This window comes from Rhinoderma darwinii, chromosome 1, assembly GCF_050947455.1.
Source record: "Rhinoderma darwinii isolate aRhiDar2 chromosome 1, aRhiDar2.hap1, whole genome shotgun sequence".
Classification (NCBI taxonomy): Eukaryota; Metazoa; Chordata; class Amphibia; order Anura; family Rhinodermatidae; genus Rhinoderma; species Rhinoderma darwinii.
Genome location: NC_134687.1, coordinates 290878726 through 290899961, shown reverse-complemented (window position 1 = coordinate 290899961; position 21236 = coordinate 290878726). Strand labels below are relative to the sequence as shown.

Genomic DNA, 21236 nt, shown 5'->3' with positions numbered 1-21236 from the left:
CTGTATCAGCAAGGCCTCTACCAGGCAAAGATTTCAAAGTATACTGGGGTTTCAAGATGTGATTTTCAAGCTCTTTTGAAGAAGCACAAGACACAGGCAAAATTGAGGACCATAGACTCCGTGGTCAGCCAAGGAAACTTTGTGCAGCAGATCAAAAACACATCATTCTTACTTCCCTTAAAATTTGGAAAATATCGAGCAATGCCGTTTGCTCAGAACTGGCAGAAACCAGTGGGACCCAGGTACACCCATCTACCGTTTGGAGAAGTCTGCCCAGAAGTGGTCTTCATGGAAGAATTGTGGCCAAAAAGCCATACCTTCGCAGTGGAAACCTGGCCAAGTAACTGAACTATTCACGAAAACATAGGAACTGGGGTGCAGAAAAATGGCAGCAGGTGCTTTGGACTGTGCTTTTGGAAAATGTGAAATATTTGGCCGTAACAGGCAGTTTGTTCGCCAAAGGGATGGTAAGCAGTACAATAAGGAGTGTCTGCAGGCAACAGTGAAGCATGGTGGAGGTTCCTTGCAAGTTTCGGGCTGCATTTCCGCAGATGGAGTTGGGGATTTGGTCAGGATTAATAGTATCCTCAATGCTAAGATATACAGGCAGTTACTTATCCATCATTTAATACCATCAGGGAGGCATCTGATTGGCTCCAAATTTATTCTGCAATGACCCCAAACGCACAGCCAATGTCATGAAGAACTATCTTCAGTGTAGAGAAGAACAACAGAGTCCTGATTTCAACATCAGCGAGTCTGTCTGGGATTACATGTAGAGACAGAAGGATTTGAGGGAGCTTACATTAGTTCTTCAAGATGTTTGGGACAACCTCCCTGTGGAGTCCCTTCAAAAACTGTGTGCAAGTGTACCTAGAGGAATTGATGCTATTTTGTAGGGAAAAGGGTGGCCTTCTATTTTTAAAGCATTCTTACTTTGCAGCATTTTTACACAACTGCCTTTGCACAGTACTGTGTATACATCAACCTTCTCACCTACTCCTGCTTCATAACCCGCTGCAGCATATTAGTCTGCATTTTCAACATGCCATGTTTCCTTTAAGAAAAGAAGGGTAGTAAAAAGCTTTTTTTCTGATAAGTTAAATTACAAAGTTCCTTATATTTGCTTGTACTATTTATGCAAGGCTGTTTCTAACCGAAGGTAGACCTAAAAGTATTCTACTGTTCTGCATGTAAAAGGAGAGATTAACTAGGTCTAATTCATTTTTTTGTCTCGTTTCCTCACAGATGTGTTGAGATGTTAATTAAAGAGCAACTTAGACAATATAAAATTAAAATGCAGGAAATTGGCCTTTTGGAAGCAGCGGAGACTCGAGCAGTGTGCAGACTGTCACTTCTAAGGCAGAGCTCAGTAAGTGACGCAAACATGATTATATAAAGGGATTTATTTTTACAGCAATTTCCTAATAAACTTAAATTTTGAAATTACTATCCGCTAAATTTGCAGAAGCTATTTGCACCAGTGTGAGCTCAGAATGGTGCTTAAACTCTGACACATAATACGCAAAAAGTTGTAATCTAAGGCTTTAGGTTTTCATGTGCTGTTTTGCCGCAATTTTGTGAAAATTGCGGCAAAACAGCACAGTTTTTTCTGCAAATCGCAGCAAAAAAAAACAAAACATTTTGACCTTGACATGACCACTGAGCCTCCCAGCATTATGTCAAGGAAATACTGCATATGCAATTCTGAAACCTATCAGCATACCCATGCTTTAACCCCTTCCCGCCACAGCACTTTTTCAGATTTTCATTTTCGTTCTTTCCTCCCTACCTTCCAAAAGCCATAACGCCTTTATTTTTCCGTCGATATAGTCCTATGTGGGCTTGATTTTTTGCGGGACGAGTTGTCGTTTTTCTTAGCACCATTTATTTTGCCATATAATGTACTAGGAAACGGGGAAAAAATTATTTGTGGGGTAAAAAATGAAAAAAACAGCGATTCCTCCATGTTTTTTTGCACACCGTTTTTACGGAATTCACTGTTCAATTAAAACAACGTGTTAACTTTATTCTGTGGGTCAATACGATTACGGTGATACCAAATATATATAGTTTTTTCTATATTTTACTACTTTTACAAGTAAAAACCGAAGTGTAAAAATAAAATGTATTTTGTCGCCAAATTCCGAGAGCCATAACTTTTTTTTATTTTTCCGTCAATTAAGCAGTATGAGGGCTTATTTTTTCGCGGGATAAGCTGTAGTTTTTAATACCATTTTGGTGTACATGCGACGTTTTGATCACTTTTTATTTAATTTTTTTGTGGAAGATTAGGTGACCAAAAAATAAAGATTCTGGCTTTTCCAAATTTTTTTTTTTTTACGGCGTTCACCATGCGGGTTAAATAATGATACATTGCAATAGTTCAGACTTTTACGGATGCGGCAATACCAATTATGTTTATTTTTTATTATTTTTTTACTATGCTCTAGGGGTAAAATATGAAAAGGGTTTTTTTTTTTTAACTTTTTAATTTTTTTTACATAAAAAAAAAAAAACTAACTAATTTTTACTTTTTTTTATTAGTCCCCCTAGGGGACTTCAACCAGCAAACGCTTGCACGATATACTGCAACACTAATGTATTGCAGTATATCGTGATACTGACAGGCATCTATTAAGCACTGCTGGAGGCCGGGCTTAATAGGTGCACAAAGATGGTGGACCTGGGGGCCTTCAATAGGCCCCCAGGCAGCCATAGCAACCATCGCCCCCCGCGATTGCGTTGCTGGGGGCGCGATGACCTGTTAGAGGTGGTCGCCCCCGCTTTCTAACGATTTAAATGCTGTGGTCGCTATATATAAGCAGCACTCAATGTCCAAAATCCAGCATGTGATAGGGTGCAAGTGGGTAATCCTGATCCATGGATTATAAATATAAAATAGAAGAAATCCCACAGCACACCGGAGTAAACAAAGAGTGGTTTATTCAGCCAACAAAGCCGCAACGTTTCTGTCCTACTATGGGACCTTTTTTAAGCATGGTGATACAACATGTGTGCAATATAAACGTCCGTCTCATTAACATAATGAGTAATAATTAAACCGTGCAATAAGATATTGTACATGTACACATAGTGTTACAAAAAAGACAATAGTACAATCATGTATATTACGTGCCAGTGATAATAATATAGTTATGATCATATAAAAAAAACATTAAAAACATGCTCATACACACTTGATTACCGCTTAATCAAAGATGCAGCAATGTGTGCAGCGGTGAGGAATATTGGACTACTCACCAATTGAGCTGTATGTCTGTAAATCACTAAAGGTAAACAATCATATCGTGTCTATGTGTTGTCCGGTAACTCAGCGTCCTCTATATTCCAGTGCGCATGCTCACCCCTTCAGAACCGGAAGTATATAGTTGCGTAGCAACAAGGCAAGGTGGGAGTGTAGCCCGTACATACAAAGAACACGTCAGAACAGGATGACAGGAGAACAACAAACAGTGAGTACATGTGGTGTCCTCTAAATAGGATCAAAAGTGTCTGTCTGAAAACGGAACAGGACAATCATCCGAATACGATCGTGTAGCCCCATTGCAGAAAAATAGCGACATTCAAGTCAAACAAATGCAGAAAACATTATTATTAACCAGAAATGTAAGCATAATAATCTCAATGGTTCAACACTAATGCTCAGAGACACGGATCCATATATGAACCCCAGTGTATGGAGTTGAGGTACGTGTGTCCCACTGTTCCACAAACGTGAACAGGGGTTCTCTCACCTTGGACCATCAAAAAAGTAAAAAAAACACTGGAGCCAAAGTCTGAAAGGCAACATTGTCTATGCAATTGTGTAAAAAATAATAATAGAATGATTATATTGCTTGCATGTCAATTCATAATAAAAGATAGAAAAAATTGCATTATGGAGTGTCTATGATTATTCAGACGTGTCTTGAGGTCACAGGTGGTTTCACCCACATATAAAAGAAGGCAAGGGCACCATAACACACATCACCCAATCTGAGCTGCATGTAAGATATTGCTTAATTTTATATACCCTATGGCTGAGAGGATGTGAAAAGGCACTGCCCTTACACATGAACCAACAATTTACACAATGCAGACAGGGAAAATTGCCCATTTTTCTGGGTCTCAAAAGTGTCTGTATTATTGCTTTGCTTAAACTCATTTTGACTTGTAACTATTTCTCATTTAATGACAAATTTTATTTGCAACAGAGGGGGCACGGCCATGGGGTCTTACATGGCGCCGACCTATGCCAACATTTTTGTCGACATGATGGAGGAGGTGTCGATCTATGTATCCCACCACTTCACCCATGTTCTGAGGTGGTGGCGATACATAGATCACATCTTCCTCATCTGGATGGACACAATGGAAGCCTTGCTTGAATTTCATGTGTTTTTGAACCAGATTCATCCTGACATTCAATTCACCATAACACATTCCATGACTAGTATTACATTTTTGGATGTTTCAGTTAACATTGGCAATAACTGCTTTCAAACCAACCTATATACCAAGCCAAGAGATCGGAATACACTGCTCAGATTTGAGAGTTGTCATCCAAAAAAAATTATACGCGCTCTCCCATACAGTCAGATGCTTTTGTCTCTACCTACAACGACTTAAAGAGGCTCTGTCACCACATTAAATATGCCCTATCTCCTACAACATTTTATCGGCGCTGGAATGTAGTTAACAGCAGTGTTTTTTATTTTGAGAAACAATCTTTTTTCATCAAGTTATGACCTTTATTACATTTATGCAAATTCGTTTCTTAATGCCCAAGTGGGCGTTTTTTTACTTTTAACCAAGTGGGCGTATTACAAAGAAGTGTATGACGCTGACCAATCCGCATCATACACTTCTCTCCATTACACCCAAGCTTGTTTCACTGAACAGCATGATCTCGCGAGACCACGCTGTGACGTCACTTCCGCCCACAGGTCCTTCATCCCTGCGTCTGAAGACTGAACAGAGATAGTCTCCAGGCATATGAGAAGTTAGTCGTCGGATCTGCAGCAGCGGAGGAGGCAGCATCACACAGTGCAGGTAAGCATATAGAACTCCCTAGAGACGAAGGACCTGTGGGCGGAAGTGACGTCACACAAGATCGCGCTATTCAGTGAACCAAGCTTGGGTGTAATGAAGAGTAGTGTATGATGCTGATTGGTCAGTGTCATACACTTCTTTGTAATACGCCCACTTGGTTAAAAGTTAAATGCCCACTTGGGCATTAAGAAACTAATTTGCATAAATGTAGTAAAGGTCATAACTTGCTGAAAAAAGATCGTTTTTCAAAATAAAAAACACTGCTGTTAACTACATTCCAGCGCCGATAAAATGATGTAGGAGAGAGGGCATTTTTAATCTGGTGACAGAGCCTCTTTAAGCGGTGAGGTGTCTAAAATACTGAATGGACACTGGGGGATCATGCACATATTGAGACATTTAAATATGCACATCTGATGTCGTATAGACGCCCCTGCAACCTACGCGATAAACTGGTGAGAAATCAAGTCAGTGACACTTTTAAAATAGGTCAACAGACACTTTTGAGACCCAGAAAAATGGGCAATTTTCCCTGTCTGCATTGTGTAAATGGTTGGTTCATGTGTAAGGGCAGTGCCTTTTCACATCCTCTCAGCCATAGGGTATATAAAATTAAGCAATATCTTATATGCAGCTCAGATTGGGTGATGTGTGTTATGGTGCCCTTGCCTTTTATATGTGGGTGAAACCACCTGTGACCTCAAGACACGTCTGAATAATCATAGACACTCCATTCGAAAGAAAAGATGTGATCTGCCGGTGGCAAAACATTTTTCTGAGTTGGGACACACTGAAAAAGATCTCAAATTCATGATTCTTGAACATATCCCTATTCCCCGTTGGGGAGGGGATAGACCCGTTACTACACAAGTGTGAACTTTAGTGGATTTTTGCATTGGATTGTCTTAGACCGAAGGGTCTCAATGTTGAATTCAATGTGGCGGGACTTGTGACCTGACGTACTTGACCAGTTGGTTCCCCTCTGTTCTTGCAGTGTCCTCTTCAATAAACGTTTGTATACACATGTTCTTTCTGTATACATATGTTTATGTGATACATGACTTACATTACGGTTATGTGTTTTTTTTTCGTTACGGATAATTACTGATTACTTGGACTACTCACCATATCTGTATTATTTACACACTGGATGAGGTTTATGTGGATACTGTGACATGTCTGTTTGAAAAGATATATAATGCAATTTTTTCTATCTTTTATTATGAATTGACATGCAAACAATATAATCATGCTATTATTATTTTTTACACAATTGCATAGACAACGTTGCCTTTCAGACTTTGGCTCCAGTGTTTTTTTTACTTTTTTGATGGTCCAAGGTGAGAGAAGCCCTGTTCACGTTTGTGGAACAGTGGGACACACGTACCTCAACTCCATACACTGGGGCTCATATATGGATCCGTGTCTCTGAGCATTAGTGTTGAACCATTGAGATTATTATGCTTACATTTCTGGTTAATAATAATGTTTTCTGCATTTGTTTGATTTGCATGTCGCTATTTTTCTGTAATGGGGCTACACTATCGTATTCGGATGATTGTCCTGTTCCGTTTTCAGACAGACACTTTTGATCCTATTTAGAGGACACCACATGTACTCACTGTTTGTTGTTCTCCTGTCATCCTGTTCTGACGTGTTCTTTGTATGTACGGGCTACACTCCCACCTTGCCTTGTTGCTACGCAACTATATACTTCCGGTTCTGAAGGGGTGAGCATGCGCACTGGAATATAGAGGACGCTGAGTTACCGGACAACACAGACACGATATGATGGTTTACCTTTAGTGATTTACAGACATACAGTTCGATTGGTGAGTAGTCCAATATTCCCCACCCCTGCACACATTGCTGCATTTTAAATTTTTGTATTTTTTTACATTACTTTAGGGGACCAAAGCGTTTTGTACATTACTAAAAACGTGTAAGTTTAAAAAAAAAAAATGTTTAGTCCCTCTAGAGGACTTGAACAAGCGTTTGTCAGATTGCTGATACAATACTTCAATACTTACGCATTGCAGTGTTTTGTGATTTTCACCTTGATCGCAAACCTGGGGGCCTTCATCCCCAGGCTGCCATAAAAACAATCGGCACCCCTCAAGCGCGTCAGCCGATTGAGTGACATAGGTCTAAAGACTTGGATTCCTCGGTCGCTATTGAACGCGGCATCTAAGTGGTTTGCCAGCCGGGATCGGGGTTATTTTGCTAGACGTCAAGGGGGTAAGGACAAATTTTGTAGACCTAACAATAATCATCTGGTCATGTTGGTAATCCAATGAGCGGAGTTTATGAAGACAGGTGCCCCAGCCCAATATCCATTAATGACTGTCAAATGTCATACATCACATGATCCTTTCACGTGGGGGCAACCTCTGATGTCAGGGGGCACCAGTTCTGCAACACTGTTACACATACAACTGTGGCATGATGCCAACAAAGGGGCAGGTGTTCATAAGTATACGATTACTCATTGATTGGACATCTGGCCACTTAAGTAGAGGCTGTTTGCTGTGTAGCGCCAGCCCTAGACAAAGATATTACACGAAACATGTCAGTGTGAACGCAATGCCTCGTGATCTTCCAATATAGGTATACAAGATCTTTGTGTCGTTATAGCATTCATTGTTACTATATATGTATTTATTTATTTTTTTCACTATTGCACTTTACTTGTGCAATATATTGTTTCTGTATAAATATATACCTGAATTATTGCACTGTCCCGTTACACTAAGCACCGGACTCCTTTAATCCATCTGTATTTCATACTGTTTTGTTATTGTATGGAAGTTTATCTCATCAGGAAATATGGCAGCCTTATGTGAGTTCAAATTCTGACTTAATTCTTTTTTTAGGGATATTATGTAAGAATTAGAATTTAGCTCCACTTGCCGCTTTCATTTACCTGAACTTCACCCTGCCAGAGATCTTCCACTGTTCATCTTCTAGACCACAGATGAAGCCTGTGCTGGCTGTAATAACTGAGCAATACGGTCACGTGCCACCAGTGAGATTGTATAATATTTCCTATGCTGACTCAAGTGGCTCATGACAATGCTGCTCAGTTATCATGGCCAGTATAGGCGTTATCTGTGGCCTTGAAAAGGTACAAAGGATTATTTCAAGAACATTAGTTTCAGGTAAATTAAACTTGGGGGATATGTAAAGTTTCATGACTGGGTAATATCAGTCTATTTTTTTATAATTGGGGTAGGTCAGTTATTATTGCTATAAAAGATTTGGAACCAGCAGCGAAGAACAGTGATGTGTGAAAATAAGGAAATTTGCACAAAATGTTATTGGAATCGCAGATAAAGAGAAACAGACAATAATATATTAAAATAATAATTCCAAACCGGTACAAGCAAAACAAGGTGGTACAGACCCCCTAATAAGTTGATCCCTCATGGACTATCCCACAAAAAATGCAAAGCTATTCCTTATAAAGACAGTGCACACGATATCCAGAGAATTAATGCATCTATAAATACAAACAAAAATACTCAAAGTTCATATAGCAGTGAAGTAAGGCGTCAAGGAATGAAAATGCATTAGACACGCAAAATAGTGGAGAAGAGCATATCCTACACTAAGCAAATAAGAGCTATCGCCAGTTCAAGAATGGAGTAGCAAGAGGAGATGGTCATTACAAACCCCCCCCCCCCCCCCCCCCCCCCATGTGTCGCCACTTATCCTGCACTATACAACCAAACCTAGCTGCGGTATCCTGTCATTTTTTATTTTTATAGTTTCATACGCCAGTCTTTGCTTTCTGCTCCGCTGAATTAAGATGCGACACGATCACTAAGATGCGCATGCCTCTTAATAAATTTGTTACATCTTTCTGCTGGCCAATCGCCACGATTGTGATGTAATGACCGCGCCTGTGATGTAATAATTTCTCCCCCTATTGGACATAAAATCGAAAAAAATGTATTATATTTATCTCAGTGCTCCTCTTCATATGGTAACCTGTATGAGCCGCAGCATAGTTAGGGGACCCAGAGGGGAGGAGTCCTGAGGTGAACGCCTATATATTTTTTATGTGTGTATATATATATATATATATATATATATATATATAATTATTTTTTTTTTGTCCAATGAAGGGGGGGGGGGGTAGTCTGCTTGGAGCTTTGCAACACTCCACGGTAAAATCTAAGCCAGAGAGGAGCTAGTGTAAATTATAATACATTAGTCAGCCTGTGGTGGCCTTGCCCATTTGGTAAGCCATCTCCATTTTTATAAGCGTGGGATATAAAGGCAAAATGTCACAATTTACAAGGCAGTGCTGTGACTTTTCTATGTAGGAAGGTTGATAAATTCACCCCATAGTGTTGAACTTGTGAAATTGAAAGAGTATCAAAGCAAAGATCCTCATTTTCTCTTTTATGAAGATATATACTTTGTCTAGCTAAGCTCCCTTTCTGAAACTTATGGTTCTGTGCCCCATAATAATGAGATTTCAATGGTTGTGCCTGTGCAGCCAGAACAAAGCGTAGCCCCCCACGTATGTAGTAGAGCACCATAAAGGTCTGACAGTAGGACAGACTATGCCACCCTATATTTTGTGCAATGGTGTTTGGCAGAAAATATTTTGTTAGTCGTTTTCTATTTGGTTTTATTTTATATTCAACCCTGAGACTTTTGTTGTCTACTCATTTCTTCCTGCAACAGGCATGGTCTGGTCATTTAGGATTTATTTCTCCTATTGATGGTCTTCTGGTAGGTATAATTCCTTGTGCCACCTTATACTGTGCATGCCTTTTTAAGTGCTTGAATCACACAAAATACCAAGTTTTTATAGCAGAGTAGAATATTTTAATGGTCAATCATACTCCTATCCTTGGTATGTCCAGATTTTGAAATCGTATTTATTGCAATGGCATCTTTCATGTGTCCCACTTACACAAATTACATAAATACGGTCCTGTTCACATCTGCGTTGGAGGCTCTGTTGCAGATTCCATAATTTTTGCTAGTGGTAATCGCCATTTTGTCCGACAATGACGGAAGCCCTACAGAACTCTTCTACCCTGTTAGGCCCCTGGCTTCCACGTGAAATCTACGCCAGTAGGAGCTGGTGTAGATTTCAGCTATAACTTACCACAGTTTCTGACATATATTATGATAAATTTGTCAGACTGTGAGTGGCCCAGCCTCCTTTCACAAAGCCCCACTGATGTTGAGCAGCATAAACAGCCCAAAAGTCTCAATTGTTCTTGTAAATTGCGACTTGTTAGTTGTTAGCGGCTTTTCTATGTATGCAAACTGGCATAGAAAAGTGTCCCCCCCCCCCCCCAATGGGTTCCGTCATGTGCCGAATCTGGCATTCTGTTTTTCCCTTTATTCTATTACTCTGGTGGAAAAAGGGTAACAGAAATCATAGCGCAGATGTGGAATTTCTTTATAATTTTTTCTTTATATAGACTGCCTCTTTTATGTCCCACAGTATCTAAACAAAAGGGCTTGACACACAAGGCCCTGTTCACACAGTTTTTTGCCGCAGCAATAACCGTGGCAATAAACGGCTGAAATTGCCTCCCAATGATTTCAATGGGAGGTGGAGGTGTTTTTTTCCTGCGAGTGGGAAAAAACGCTCGTGGGTAAAAGCGACATGCCCCACCTTGAGGTGTTTTCCGCCTAAAAACCCCTTTGAAATCAATGGGAGATGAGAAAAAATGCTGCGAGCTGCTGCAGCGTTTTTTTTTACACGTTTTATGGCAAAAAGTTGCCTGTTGAAGAAAGCATTAAAAAAAAACTCCTCAAAAAACGCATGTGGTGCAAAACCGCTTCAAAAAAACCAGAGCTGATTTTTCCAGGCAGAATTTTCTGCCTGCAAAAAACTGAACAGGGCCTATAACCCTGATCTTCTGACTGTTTTATTTCCTTTAATCATCCATTTACCAATTTAGAGTAACAACGTTTCGAAAAATATTCTTTGGCCCTCGCCAAACCTATTTCAAGATACGTATTTTTTGGCCATTAAAATGTGAGCTCTGCAGGGTTTGCATGTGCCAAATCTGCTTTTGAAACGAACGATCTTCTATACTGCACAGTACAAAGTGTGTATGTGGGGTATCCAGTTTTATTCACTTGAATGTAATGTAATGCATGTATATCTCATGACTTGCAGAGTAAGAGCCCGTCTCCCAGTGGAAATGGCTTGCCTGATCTGGAAGCAGTGCAGGAGGAGCAGTTGACAGACCCAGATGCTGCTCGTGAATCCGAATTACTGATGGAGAGGATAAAATCTATCAAAGATGAGAAGTGAGTAAAAATAAAAATTTGTTCACTGCGATCACATGTCCAGCCCTTTCTTCTTACTAGTAAATGTGCACGGTCTTGCATGATATGGTGAATACAGATTTTCTAGATGTACTGTGTGTGTGTGTGTGTGTGTGTGTGTGTGTGTGTGTGTGTATCTGCCACTTGACAATTGTTTGATTAAAAGATAGTGACCTACAGAAAATTGCTACTTTTGGAGAAAAATAAAAATCTACACTGAGCAAGAGCACTGGACTTCAGTTTACTGTGAATTGTGGGAACACGTTAAATGCTTCCTATACTTTTGCGTGCCTGTGTGTGTGTCATGAAGGGAATTCTCTGGTTACTGATTTCCTTTCATCGGTAAATAAGCAGCTCCGAAGAGTTAAGGAGTCACCAAGTGGGCGTTGTAAAAAAAAAAGCGCCTATTAGATTAGGTAGGAGATAGGGCAGTTATAAACTGGTGACCGAGCCTCTTTAAGCTTCCACTTTTTTAAGGATGCTGTTTTTGCTTTGTTAGCCAATTTTATTTAATTCGTGTACTAATATATTTATTCATATTTTGCAGGGAAGATATTACTTACCGGCTTCCAGAGCTTGATCAGCGTGGCTCAGATGAAGAGAATATGGACTCTGAAACCTCAAATAGCACAGAGAGTTTATTGGACGATAGACCTGTTCCTCCTGAAAAGGAAGGTCAGTATTAAGGTAGTGTGTCCTTTGGTATTCCTTCTATATTATTGCATGCAGAATTATTTTCAAAACCCCATTCACACGTGCCAGAAAAAAATCCGCACAGCTTTTAGGGCTGCATCTGAGCTTACACTGAGGATTCTTCCTGAGGGTATCACTTATACAAATGGTTTACCCCAGTTGTGTGATATCTATAATAAAGGACCTGCCACTTACGGCTTATGCACGTGGCCATATTACAGATGTGTTGTACAAAGTCATATTATGGAGCTCATAGCTAATGTGGTCTGTGCATGCAGTTTTGCTATGTGCATAAGGCATTAGAAGAATAAATATCAAATCGGACAAATGCTATTACTACTGTGTCCATCATCGTTTCTCTGCAGTGGTAACATTACTCAATGCCCGTTGAGATCTATGAATGTTCAGCGACGTTACAGAATTCAAGCTGTATCCAGAGCAGGGCCGTATTTAGAGTTTGTGCTGCCCTAGGCACTTTTAGGGCTGACGCCCCTGATAACTACAATGAAAATTACAGATTGTCCAGCAACAAATAAGCCCTCACACAGCTCCGGTGGAGAAAAAATAGACGTTCTGGCTCTCAGAATATGACAACACATAATGTGCAGATTATTCTAATAGCGGATAAGATTGGGCACCATTTATCAGTGCAACACTGGCCTCACATCTGTAGATTATTTATTTACCGCATTATTATACCCTCTTATTGTACCCTGATGAACTCCGCACAGATTACATATGCCCCCACATTATAAACTGAAATTCCAGCAAGACCCCAAACAGAACAACTAGAAGAAATTGCTTTTCAAGTGTTGGGGTTGTTTTTCTCCTTTATGCCTTGTAAATATTGAAGATTTCTACATTCATTTTTACATCCTAATTCCACTAAATTCAGCAAAAAACCTGTGGGGTCAAAATGCTCACTACACCCCTTAATAAATTCCTTGCGGGGTGTGGTTTGCCAAATGGTGTCTCTTTGGGGGGGTTTTCACGGTTTTGGCACCACAAAACCTCTTCAAACCTGACATGGTGCCTAAAATATATTCTAATAAAATGGAGGCCCCAAAATCCTCTATGTGCTCCTCTGTTCCTGATGCCTGTGTCTCAGTTCAGTAGCACACTAGGGACACAGGTTGGATATTTCTAAAAACTGAAGAATCTGGGCAATAAATATGGAGTTGCGTTTCTCGGGTAAAACCTTCTGTGTTACAGAAAAAAATGGATTAAAACAGATTTCCTGCAAAAAAAATGTACATTTGTAAATTTCACCTCCACTTTGCTTTAATTCCTGTGAAACACAAAAAGGGTTAAGAAACTTTCTAAATGCTGTTTTGAATACTTTAAGGTGCAGTTTTTAAAATGGGGTGATTTATTGGGGGTTTCTAATATTTAAGGCCCTCAAAGCCACTTCAGAACTGAACTGGTCTCTGAAAAAATAGCTCTTAGCAATTTCTCCCATTTTCAAGAAAATTTCAGCTAAATCCTAGTAACGTACTGGAAAAATCAGAAAACTATGCCAACATAAAGTAGATATGGTAAATGTTAATTAGTAACTATTTTGTGTGGTACTATTATCTGTTTTCCAAGTAGATACATTTAAATTTAGAAAAATGGCAATTTATTCAAATGTTCTCTAAGTTTTAGTATTTTTCACAAATAAACACAATGTATCGACCAAATTTTACCACTAACTTAAAGTACAATGTGTCACGAGAAAATAATCTCAGAATCGCTTGAAAATATAGAAGCATTCCAAAGTTATCACATAAAATGACACTTCAGATTAAAAAAAACCACAAGAACTGAGGTTGCTTGTGCACACTGCTGCTCCATTCATTCTCTATGGGAGCGACCAGAGATAGGAGAGTACAGCGTTCGGCTATTTCCGTCGCTGCCATAGAAAATGAATGGAGTGGCAGTGCGCATGAGCGACCTGCCGCTCGGTTCAAACGAGGGGTACGGGACCCCCGTTCTTGCAAATGGTGGGGGTCCCAGCTGTCAGACACCCACGATCAGCACGTTAACCCCTACCCTACGGATAGGGGAAAACTTTTTGTAACCGGAATACCCCTTTAATGTACTGGCATATATCTATATGCCAGTACATTAGCCTGTGTACTGATAGTACACAGACAGTTGTTAGGACATACCGAAGCATGACCTAACAGGAAATCTGTTCAGACAGTCCTGGGATCCTTCAATGGACCCTGGGCGGTCTGCCCATGTATTGTATGTCCCTAAATCCAAGGGGCATCCTCCCTTCTCATTTTCCCCTTGAATGCTGCGGTCAGCTTTGATTGCAGAATTCAGGGGAATAGCGTAGGAGATGAGAGGTTTCTCTGATCTCCGCCGTTAGAGCGGGGCTGCAGCTGTGTAATACAGGCATTGCGCCGCTCCTGACAACAAGTGTGCGCGCGCGGTTAGCATGAGGTGATGTGACCAGCGCTGCACTAATGAGCGGCGGCGCTGGCACTGAAGACAGAGAACATGGGAGCTTTTCAGTTCGCCCGCCATGTTCTCGGTCTTCAGTCCCGGCACTCATTAGTGCAGCGCCAGCCACATCGCCTCATGCTGACCGCGCACACACTTGTCAGGAGCGGAGCAATGGCTGTATTCCTCAGCCGCAGCCCTGCTCACTACATTCATGTATAACAATACTAAGCTGTGCAGCCATAGAGCTTCGTATCGCAATACATTAATTGACGGTATTGAACAGTTTGAGGGTGCATGGCATCGAAATGGTATCACTGCTTCCTGCAACACAATGTTACATTACATTTAACATGTAGTAATACTTACCCTACCTGCTGTGTTGCACTCCTGTGCTGCTCTGCCGTCCGCTCCCCCTAGTGCGCTGCTTAGACTGAGTCTAAGACACGCCCACTGTTCTCGGATTGGCCACTGCTGCTCTGGCCAATCCATTAACAGTGGGCGTGTCCTACAGAATAAGTGCACAACGACCCCCCCCCCCCCCCCTGTCCTGTGAGTGACCTGGCCGGTCAGGTCACAAGTTAAGTTTATAATTAAGAAATATATATCTATAAGAACCTCCAGCTGCGCCCCCCCCCCCTGCTGGACGCCCTAGGCACTGCGCCCCCAGTGCCTAGTAGTAAATACGGTCCTGACCCAGAATAGAGAGGTGTGCCAGACTTTCAGCCTAGGCTAATTGAAAGGGATAACTATCGGTGCCCCTTATCTATCAACGCAACATGACCTAATAGAAAACTTGAAGGGAGCCTGTCACCGACTTTATGCTGCCCTCTTTATAGACTGATTTCTGCAGTCTGTCACTCATGTCTGATAGTTTAGTGATTTAGGATAACTTACATTTTGAATGTTGCAACATTGTGTACATGGAGAAAGCAGTCCATTATTTGTGGCTGGGCGGAGGAGCGACCGCTAATGAATGTGCCGTGCTCCTTCCTCCAAGCCTTCACATCGCTCTGCTACATTCAAAATGTAAGTTCTCTTAAATCACAAAACGACCAGACATGAGTGACCGACTGCAGAAATCAGCGTGCCTGTGACCACTTTATGCTATCCTCTCTGAGGGCAGAATAAAGTCGGTAAAATGTTCCCTTTAAAGGGGTATCCCATTTTGGCAATCGATAGGGGGTCCGCACTGAAAATCCGTAACAAAGTACAGTAGAATGTAAGTGAATGGGGTTTTAACAAACTGATCACACTTACAGCGTAAAACTTCTGTTGCAGAAATGCAGCATTTTTTCTGCAGATTAAATCCATTGCAATGCACAGCATGAAATCCAAAGGCATATCCGCACCAAAATCCGCAATGATTTCTCCTATTTACGTGATGTGTGAACCCAGCTTAAAAATATGAGATTAGTTCCTTTTAATGATGGCACAAATATGAAAAAGCTTATGGTTTTGTGTAATTGTGTTTTTCTCAACAGCTACCTGTGTGGTGGATGCACCTGTTGTGTCACAGCCAGTGGTGAAAACAAACAGCTTTACAGCCAAAGGCCTTATTTCTACATTGTGTCCTCCTTCTAGTATCAAGCGAAGGCCTTCCTCCTTTCTTGCAAAAATGAGAGGGACAAGACGCAATCCTGTACTACCAACTGCCAACATAAAGTTGCCCCCTGGAATATCCAAAGCCACAGACTGCCCTGATGATTCAAGTAATGTTCGAAGAAGAGAGCAGCCTGGGCGAAGAACTGACAGCATCCAGTCTGTTTATGTCCCTGATGGTTCTGAATTGGGAGCCACACAGGAAACACTAGATTACGAACCCACCGCCAAACTAATACGTCGTTTCTCAGATCCTCCTCTCCAGATCCCATGTCCTGAAGAGTCTAACCTCTGAACCATGATAAAAATGCATGAAATTCCTGGACTGACTTATTAGTTGCTTGAAGGAGCTACTTGGGACTCAGATCAATGATAATTCTGGGGGGAAGGAATTCCTTTATATATATTTAAACAGACTGTTGCCCCTCACTTGTATACAAGATGCCGTGTTGGGGTGTATGAATGGAATGCTGAGTGTAAGGAGTCCATGTTACCCTTCCTATGGGAGTGTAGGAATTAAGTTCCAAACAGATCATTCGAAGTTTGTACTATGTTAGGACCAAAAGTGACTTTTTTTTTGCTCTGTGCACCTGTTACAGTAATATTTTAAAATGTATATGACAGCTTTTTTAATATTTTGTCTATAGCGCCAAACTGTTATCTTGGAGAGAGAAGAGGTGTTGCAATTTTTATTAAAAAATTGTTCTTTTTTTTTTTTTTTAGAGGCAATGCTGTAAAAGTGTTAGTCTTTATAGAAAGTGTTGACTTAAAGTACAAAATACAAAGGTCATGTTATATTTGCAATGCCGTGGACGTAGAATCAACAGGTGCCTTATCAGTATCATTTGTATTTAGTCTTTGGAAGATTTTTTTCTATTTGCAGGTTTACAGATGTTTATTGTGTACATACTGTCGTTGTGCCCATTCACAATCTTTTCAAGCAGTAATCATCATGTTAGATGTAGTCAAGTCTACACCGTCTGACTTGCAGTATTAGCATTCCCATTCTGGATGTTGAGGCTCCCAAATGTTTTATATACTGTAAGCATTCCATTTGAATTAGCTTAAAGGCTATGTAAACCCTTAAAAGGGGAAAACAAAATTTTTTAAATGTTTATCCGTATGTTTTCTGTAACTTTGTAAATATTTTATTAAAAATAGTTTTAACTTTTTTAGATACAGCTACTTTGTTTTGTCTATACAGAGCAGCTTGATCGTTCGCTATTCACTGAATCCGTCAGTCCCGCGGACCTGACGGGTTCAGTGTCAGCTGATCCTGTATGTCCCCATCGCCCAGGATCAAGCTGCTATAGATCACATCTAAGTTCATAACTTAGATATGATAGTTTATAGGTGGATTCTGCGTGTCAGGTCCGCGGGACTGACGGATTCAGTGAATAGCGCTAGATACATCTACAGAGCAGCTGTATCTAAAAAAAGTAAAGCATTTACAAAGTTGCATTAAACACATTAGAAAGCAAAACCGTTTTTTTTTTTTAAATTATAAATAAAAAGGTTTATCAAAGGTTTACATAGCCTTTAAAGGGGTTGTCGGGTCATGCGGTGGTTTTTCATACTTTTGACCTATCCACACAGAATAGGTAATCAGTATATGATCGGTGGGGGTCTGAGACACGGACCCTGCACCTATCAGCATTTCCGGCTGCCTCTAACCACCGGATGTTATGCAGTGGTTGGTTCTGGAAGCAGAAGGCTCCGTACACTGTATAGCAGCTGTGCTGAGTTACTGCAGCTCTGCTCCTATTCTCTTGCATAGGAGCAGAATTGCAGCACGGCCGCTATACAGTGGTCGGAGCCATCTGCTTCTGGCACCGCCCACTGTGGATGGGTCATCAGCATGAAAAACCGCATTGTGCTTGGAAAACCCCTTTTAAGTTTTTGCTCTGGTAATTTGTCATATCCTTCCAAATTAACAATTTAATTTGGTCATCCTTCGGTCAAGTATAACTGCAATTTTCTCATGTCCAATATCCCTGCCATGCAGAAGATACGGTTATCCTTAAATGATTTGTGCCCATAGCAAGTTCAAGGTGTCGCACAACTATTGCACTGTGGTACAAAGTGTTTCTGGGAATAGGAGAATTTAATATCAAGTATTCAGGTTACATTTTAGAAAACACCCGCTTATTTGCTACCTCTCCCACTTAATCAGAAAAAAAATTAGGTCAGTACTATAAATGTACAGCAGTTGCTAAGCACTAAACTCCCTGGCACGCACATAACGGGCGGCTAGCCACGTAAACATGTGATCATAATAAAGTGTAGCTTCTCTTCAGGCAACATATTGGATTTGTGCCCCCACCCCCCCACGCTTAGATTCTTTTTACATATTGATAAAATCTTCAAAAAAAAGTTGCGTAATTTTGAAAATCTATTGCTTGCCGTACATTCTCTTCCAGAGCTGCATTCATAATTCATGCTGCTTAGTTTAAATGTTCTAGCATTCCCTGCTTGTTCGTTTTGTTCATTGTCTGTACAGAGATTTCTTTGATATTATGTATTTTGGGAAGTCTAGTAATGTGATGTAGATGAACTGTAGAATTATTTGCAGCCGAGAGTATGACTGAGTTTGTTTTCGAAAGCGTCCAGCAGTATTCTGAATGCAGCTCCGGACAAGAACTCTGGATCAGTCCAAGATAAGTAATGTTTTGTATTTACAAAGCTACTCAACTTTTTATGCAGATTTAGACACGCATGGTGTTCAAAGGGTAACGTGCACTTTAAAGCCTTGTGTTTTCAATAGACGCTAGATTGGATATTTAGATCAGTGCTTAGTGACCATTAAAATGCTACACTGCTATTCTGTTATCAGTCCCTGCTAAATAGGTAGTGATTTTCAGTTGGTTTGTGTTCAACATGGTACGCAACCTGCAAGATTTTTTTGTTTTCACACTGTTCCTGAGTTATAACTTTGAATAGTGTGTAAGATTTCTTCTGTTATCTGTTATAAAGTGTCTTTTTTTCTTTTTACCCCATGAATATATTAAAATTTAATGACTCACATGGGCTTATGTGGTGGATTCACACGCGGCAGATTTTGTTGCAGAAATCCATGTGCTTGCTGCAGAAACAACCCCATTCAAATGAATGAAACTGATTTTCAGTGGCAGAAATTTTTGCCACAAAATTTGCCAGGTGGGAATTTGCGCTAGGTGTTGCTTTAATGGAATGTGCTCAGCCTATCACTGCTCAGGGGCTACCACTTGTGTTTCTCATCTTTTGCATTGTTATCGCTTATTAAACGCAAGGTCTCCATTGCCCTTACATCCTGAATATGTTTAAAAAGTATTAAGCATCTTGCTTCAGTCTTTGCTTGAAACATCTAACTAGGTAATGTAGGCAAAATTTTATGGAGGAAACTGGCGGATATTATTGCTGTCATGTCCAAATACCAGGTCTCCTATCATCATCTTTGAAAGCTTGACTACAGTCAACATTCAGTGCCATACGAAGACTAGTTTCTTATCTTGTATTCTGCTCTTTGAGGGCCCAGTTTCCTCCAGAAGGTCTAGCAGAAGCAGTCTCGGACCATGCACATTGCCATTCTTTCTTGCTTACATACCAAACTCTTTGAGGATCATGTATAAAAGTGTCTTCCAATATGTAAAATCTATAAATTGAACATTTAGAAGTTCTTTCTATGCTAAATTGCAACTGCTTACTGTACATGTTCTATGCGGTCTGTTTAATCCATGTCCACCTTATAAACACTATTTCATAGGTTACGTATAGTATTATATATCTTACATAAAAACTTGAGGGATTTTGTAAAAAAAAACATTGCTTTACATAAATTGTGTTGTGCCTTTCTTAGTCCAGAGCTGCATTCACAATTCTGCAGGCTTCAGAGATTAGATCTCTCCACATTGCACCCTGGTTCAATGTCTGCACAGACCTTGCTCTGATAAGCATAGTACAAGAAAAGTAATGTATTTACAATGTCGCAACGTTTTTGTTTTTTACAGTTTTATCTAAATTAAAATACTATACATAGGTGAACATAAGGGTTTTAGAAAAAAAATTGTCTGATTACTTCAGACTTAATAGAAAACATACCAAAAAGCTGTCGCCAATACCAGATTTTTATGTGCATTGGCCATCGGATTCCTGGAATTTGTCCAGCTCTGCCATTAGTCCTCAAGTTATTATAGGCCCATTTTTGGGGAATTTAATTTGTGCCGAATGCTGTTCTTAAAAGAATTGTTCCTGTTGTATACCTTTTTAACTTTAGGAAGTTTTGCAGGCGGTTAAGGGGTGTTATAAGACATTCCGATTGGGTGCTCCTCATTAGATAATCTATTTAATAAGTGGTGCATGTAAACTTAATTTAAAAGAACGGAGATGAGCTTCAAAAATAAAGAAATGCTATGTATTTGCTGGTATTACATTACAATGTTTCCTTAAGTGGTATAGCTGGTATTACTATTCTGGGTACTACGTGTACATAACTCTCAGTGAGACCACAGGATGGGTGACTTTCATTGCAATCCTCTGTAGGTACTGAGTAAATACATTTGCTTTTTTTTAGTGCAATCCCTGTACAAGCAAATTTGGCAATCTGCTAGTAGCCCACCAGTAAGAAACATGACCACCGGCAGTTTAACAGCTAAGTGTATATATGTATAGACTTGTTGGGGGCCCCTTTTATAAAATGTGATTGTCACCAAGTCTGATGTTCGTGGAAATGTATGTATAAACATTTTATGTGCTCCTCATTGTCATCTTTATTAAATGAATTTATAACTGGACAATGTCTAAGGCTCATTATATGCCCGGTATCTTTGTGGAAGTTTTTTCAAATGTGACTTCAGTGGGGAAAACGTTAAGCCAGAATAACTATATTGAGGCTGCGTGGTAGCAGTGCGGTTTTGTTACTTTTGATATTTGTTTTTTGGGTTATTCAATATGACTGGAAGCAGATGGTTAATGTAAAACAACGAGGGATTATATATTTTTATTCACACAGTACATTAGTGCTTTGTGTGTTTTTTGTTTGTTTTATTTAGAGACTTTTATGCGTGAGTTCTCGGTTTAAAATTTTTTTATTTTTTTTTAAAATGAGCAAATAAACGGTGTTGCCCTTGGGAATAAGTCTGGGCACTGCCTAATTTTTAGAAGGTAAATTTAAG

General features: G+C 40.0%; 1 protein-coding gene across 5 annotated transcripts in view; it reads left to right on the top strand.

Moving 5' to 3' along the window:
- The window catches only part of MYO9B (myosin IXB), a 209155-nt gene extending 188297 nt beyond the window's left edge, over positions 1 to 20858 (top strand). For 4 of the 5 annotated variants that reach the window (XM_075825311.1, XM_075825308.1, XM_075825307.1 and 1 more), the window contains 5 exons: positions 1249 to 1372; positions 9751 to 9798; positions 11210 to 11343; positions 11909 to 12036; positions 15969 to 20858. In XM_075825311.1, the coding sequence (XP_075681426.1) occupies positions 1249 to 1372; positions 9751 to 9798; positions 11210 to 11343; positions 11909 to 12036; positions 15969 to 16381 (847 nt within the window). In that variant the 3' untranslated portion in view covers positions 16382 to 20858. Of the gene's footprint in view, positions 1 to 1248; positions 1373 to 9750; positions 9799 to 11209; positions 11344 to 11908; positions 12049 to 15968 lie in introns of all 5 variants that reach the window. The other variant, XM_075825312.1, reaches the window with a different exon arrangement.
- Positions 20859 to 21236: the final 378 nt, after the last annotated feature.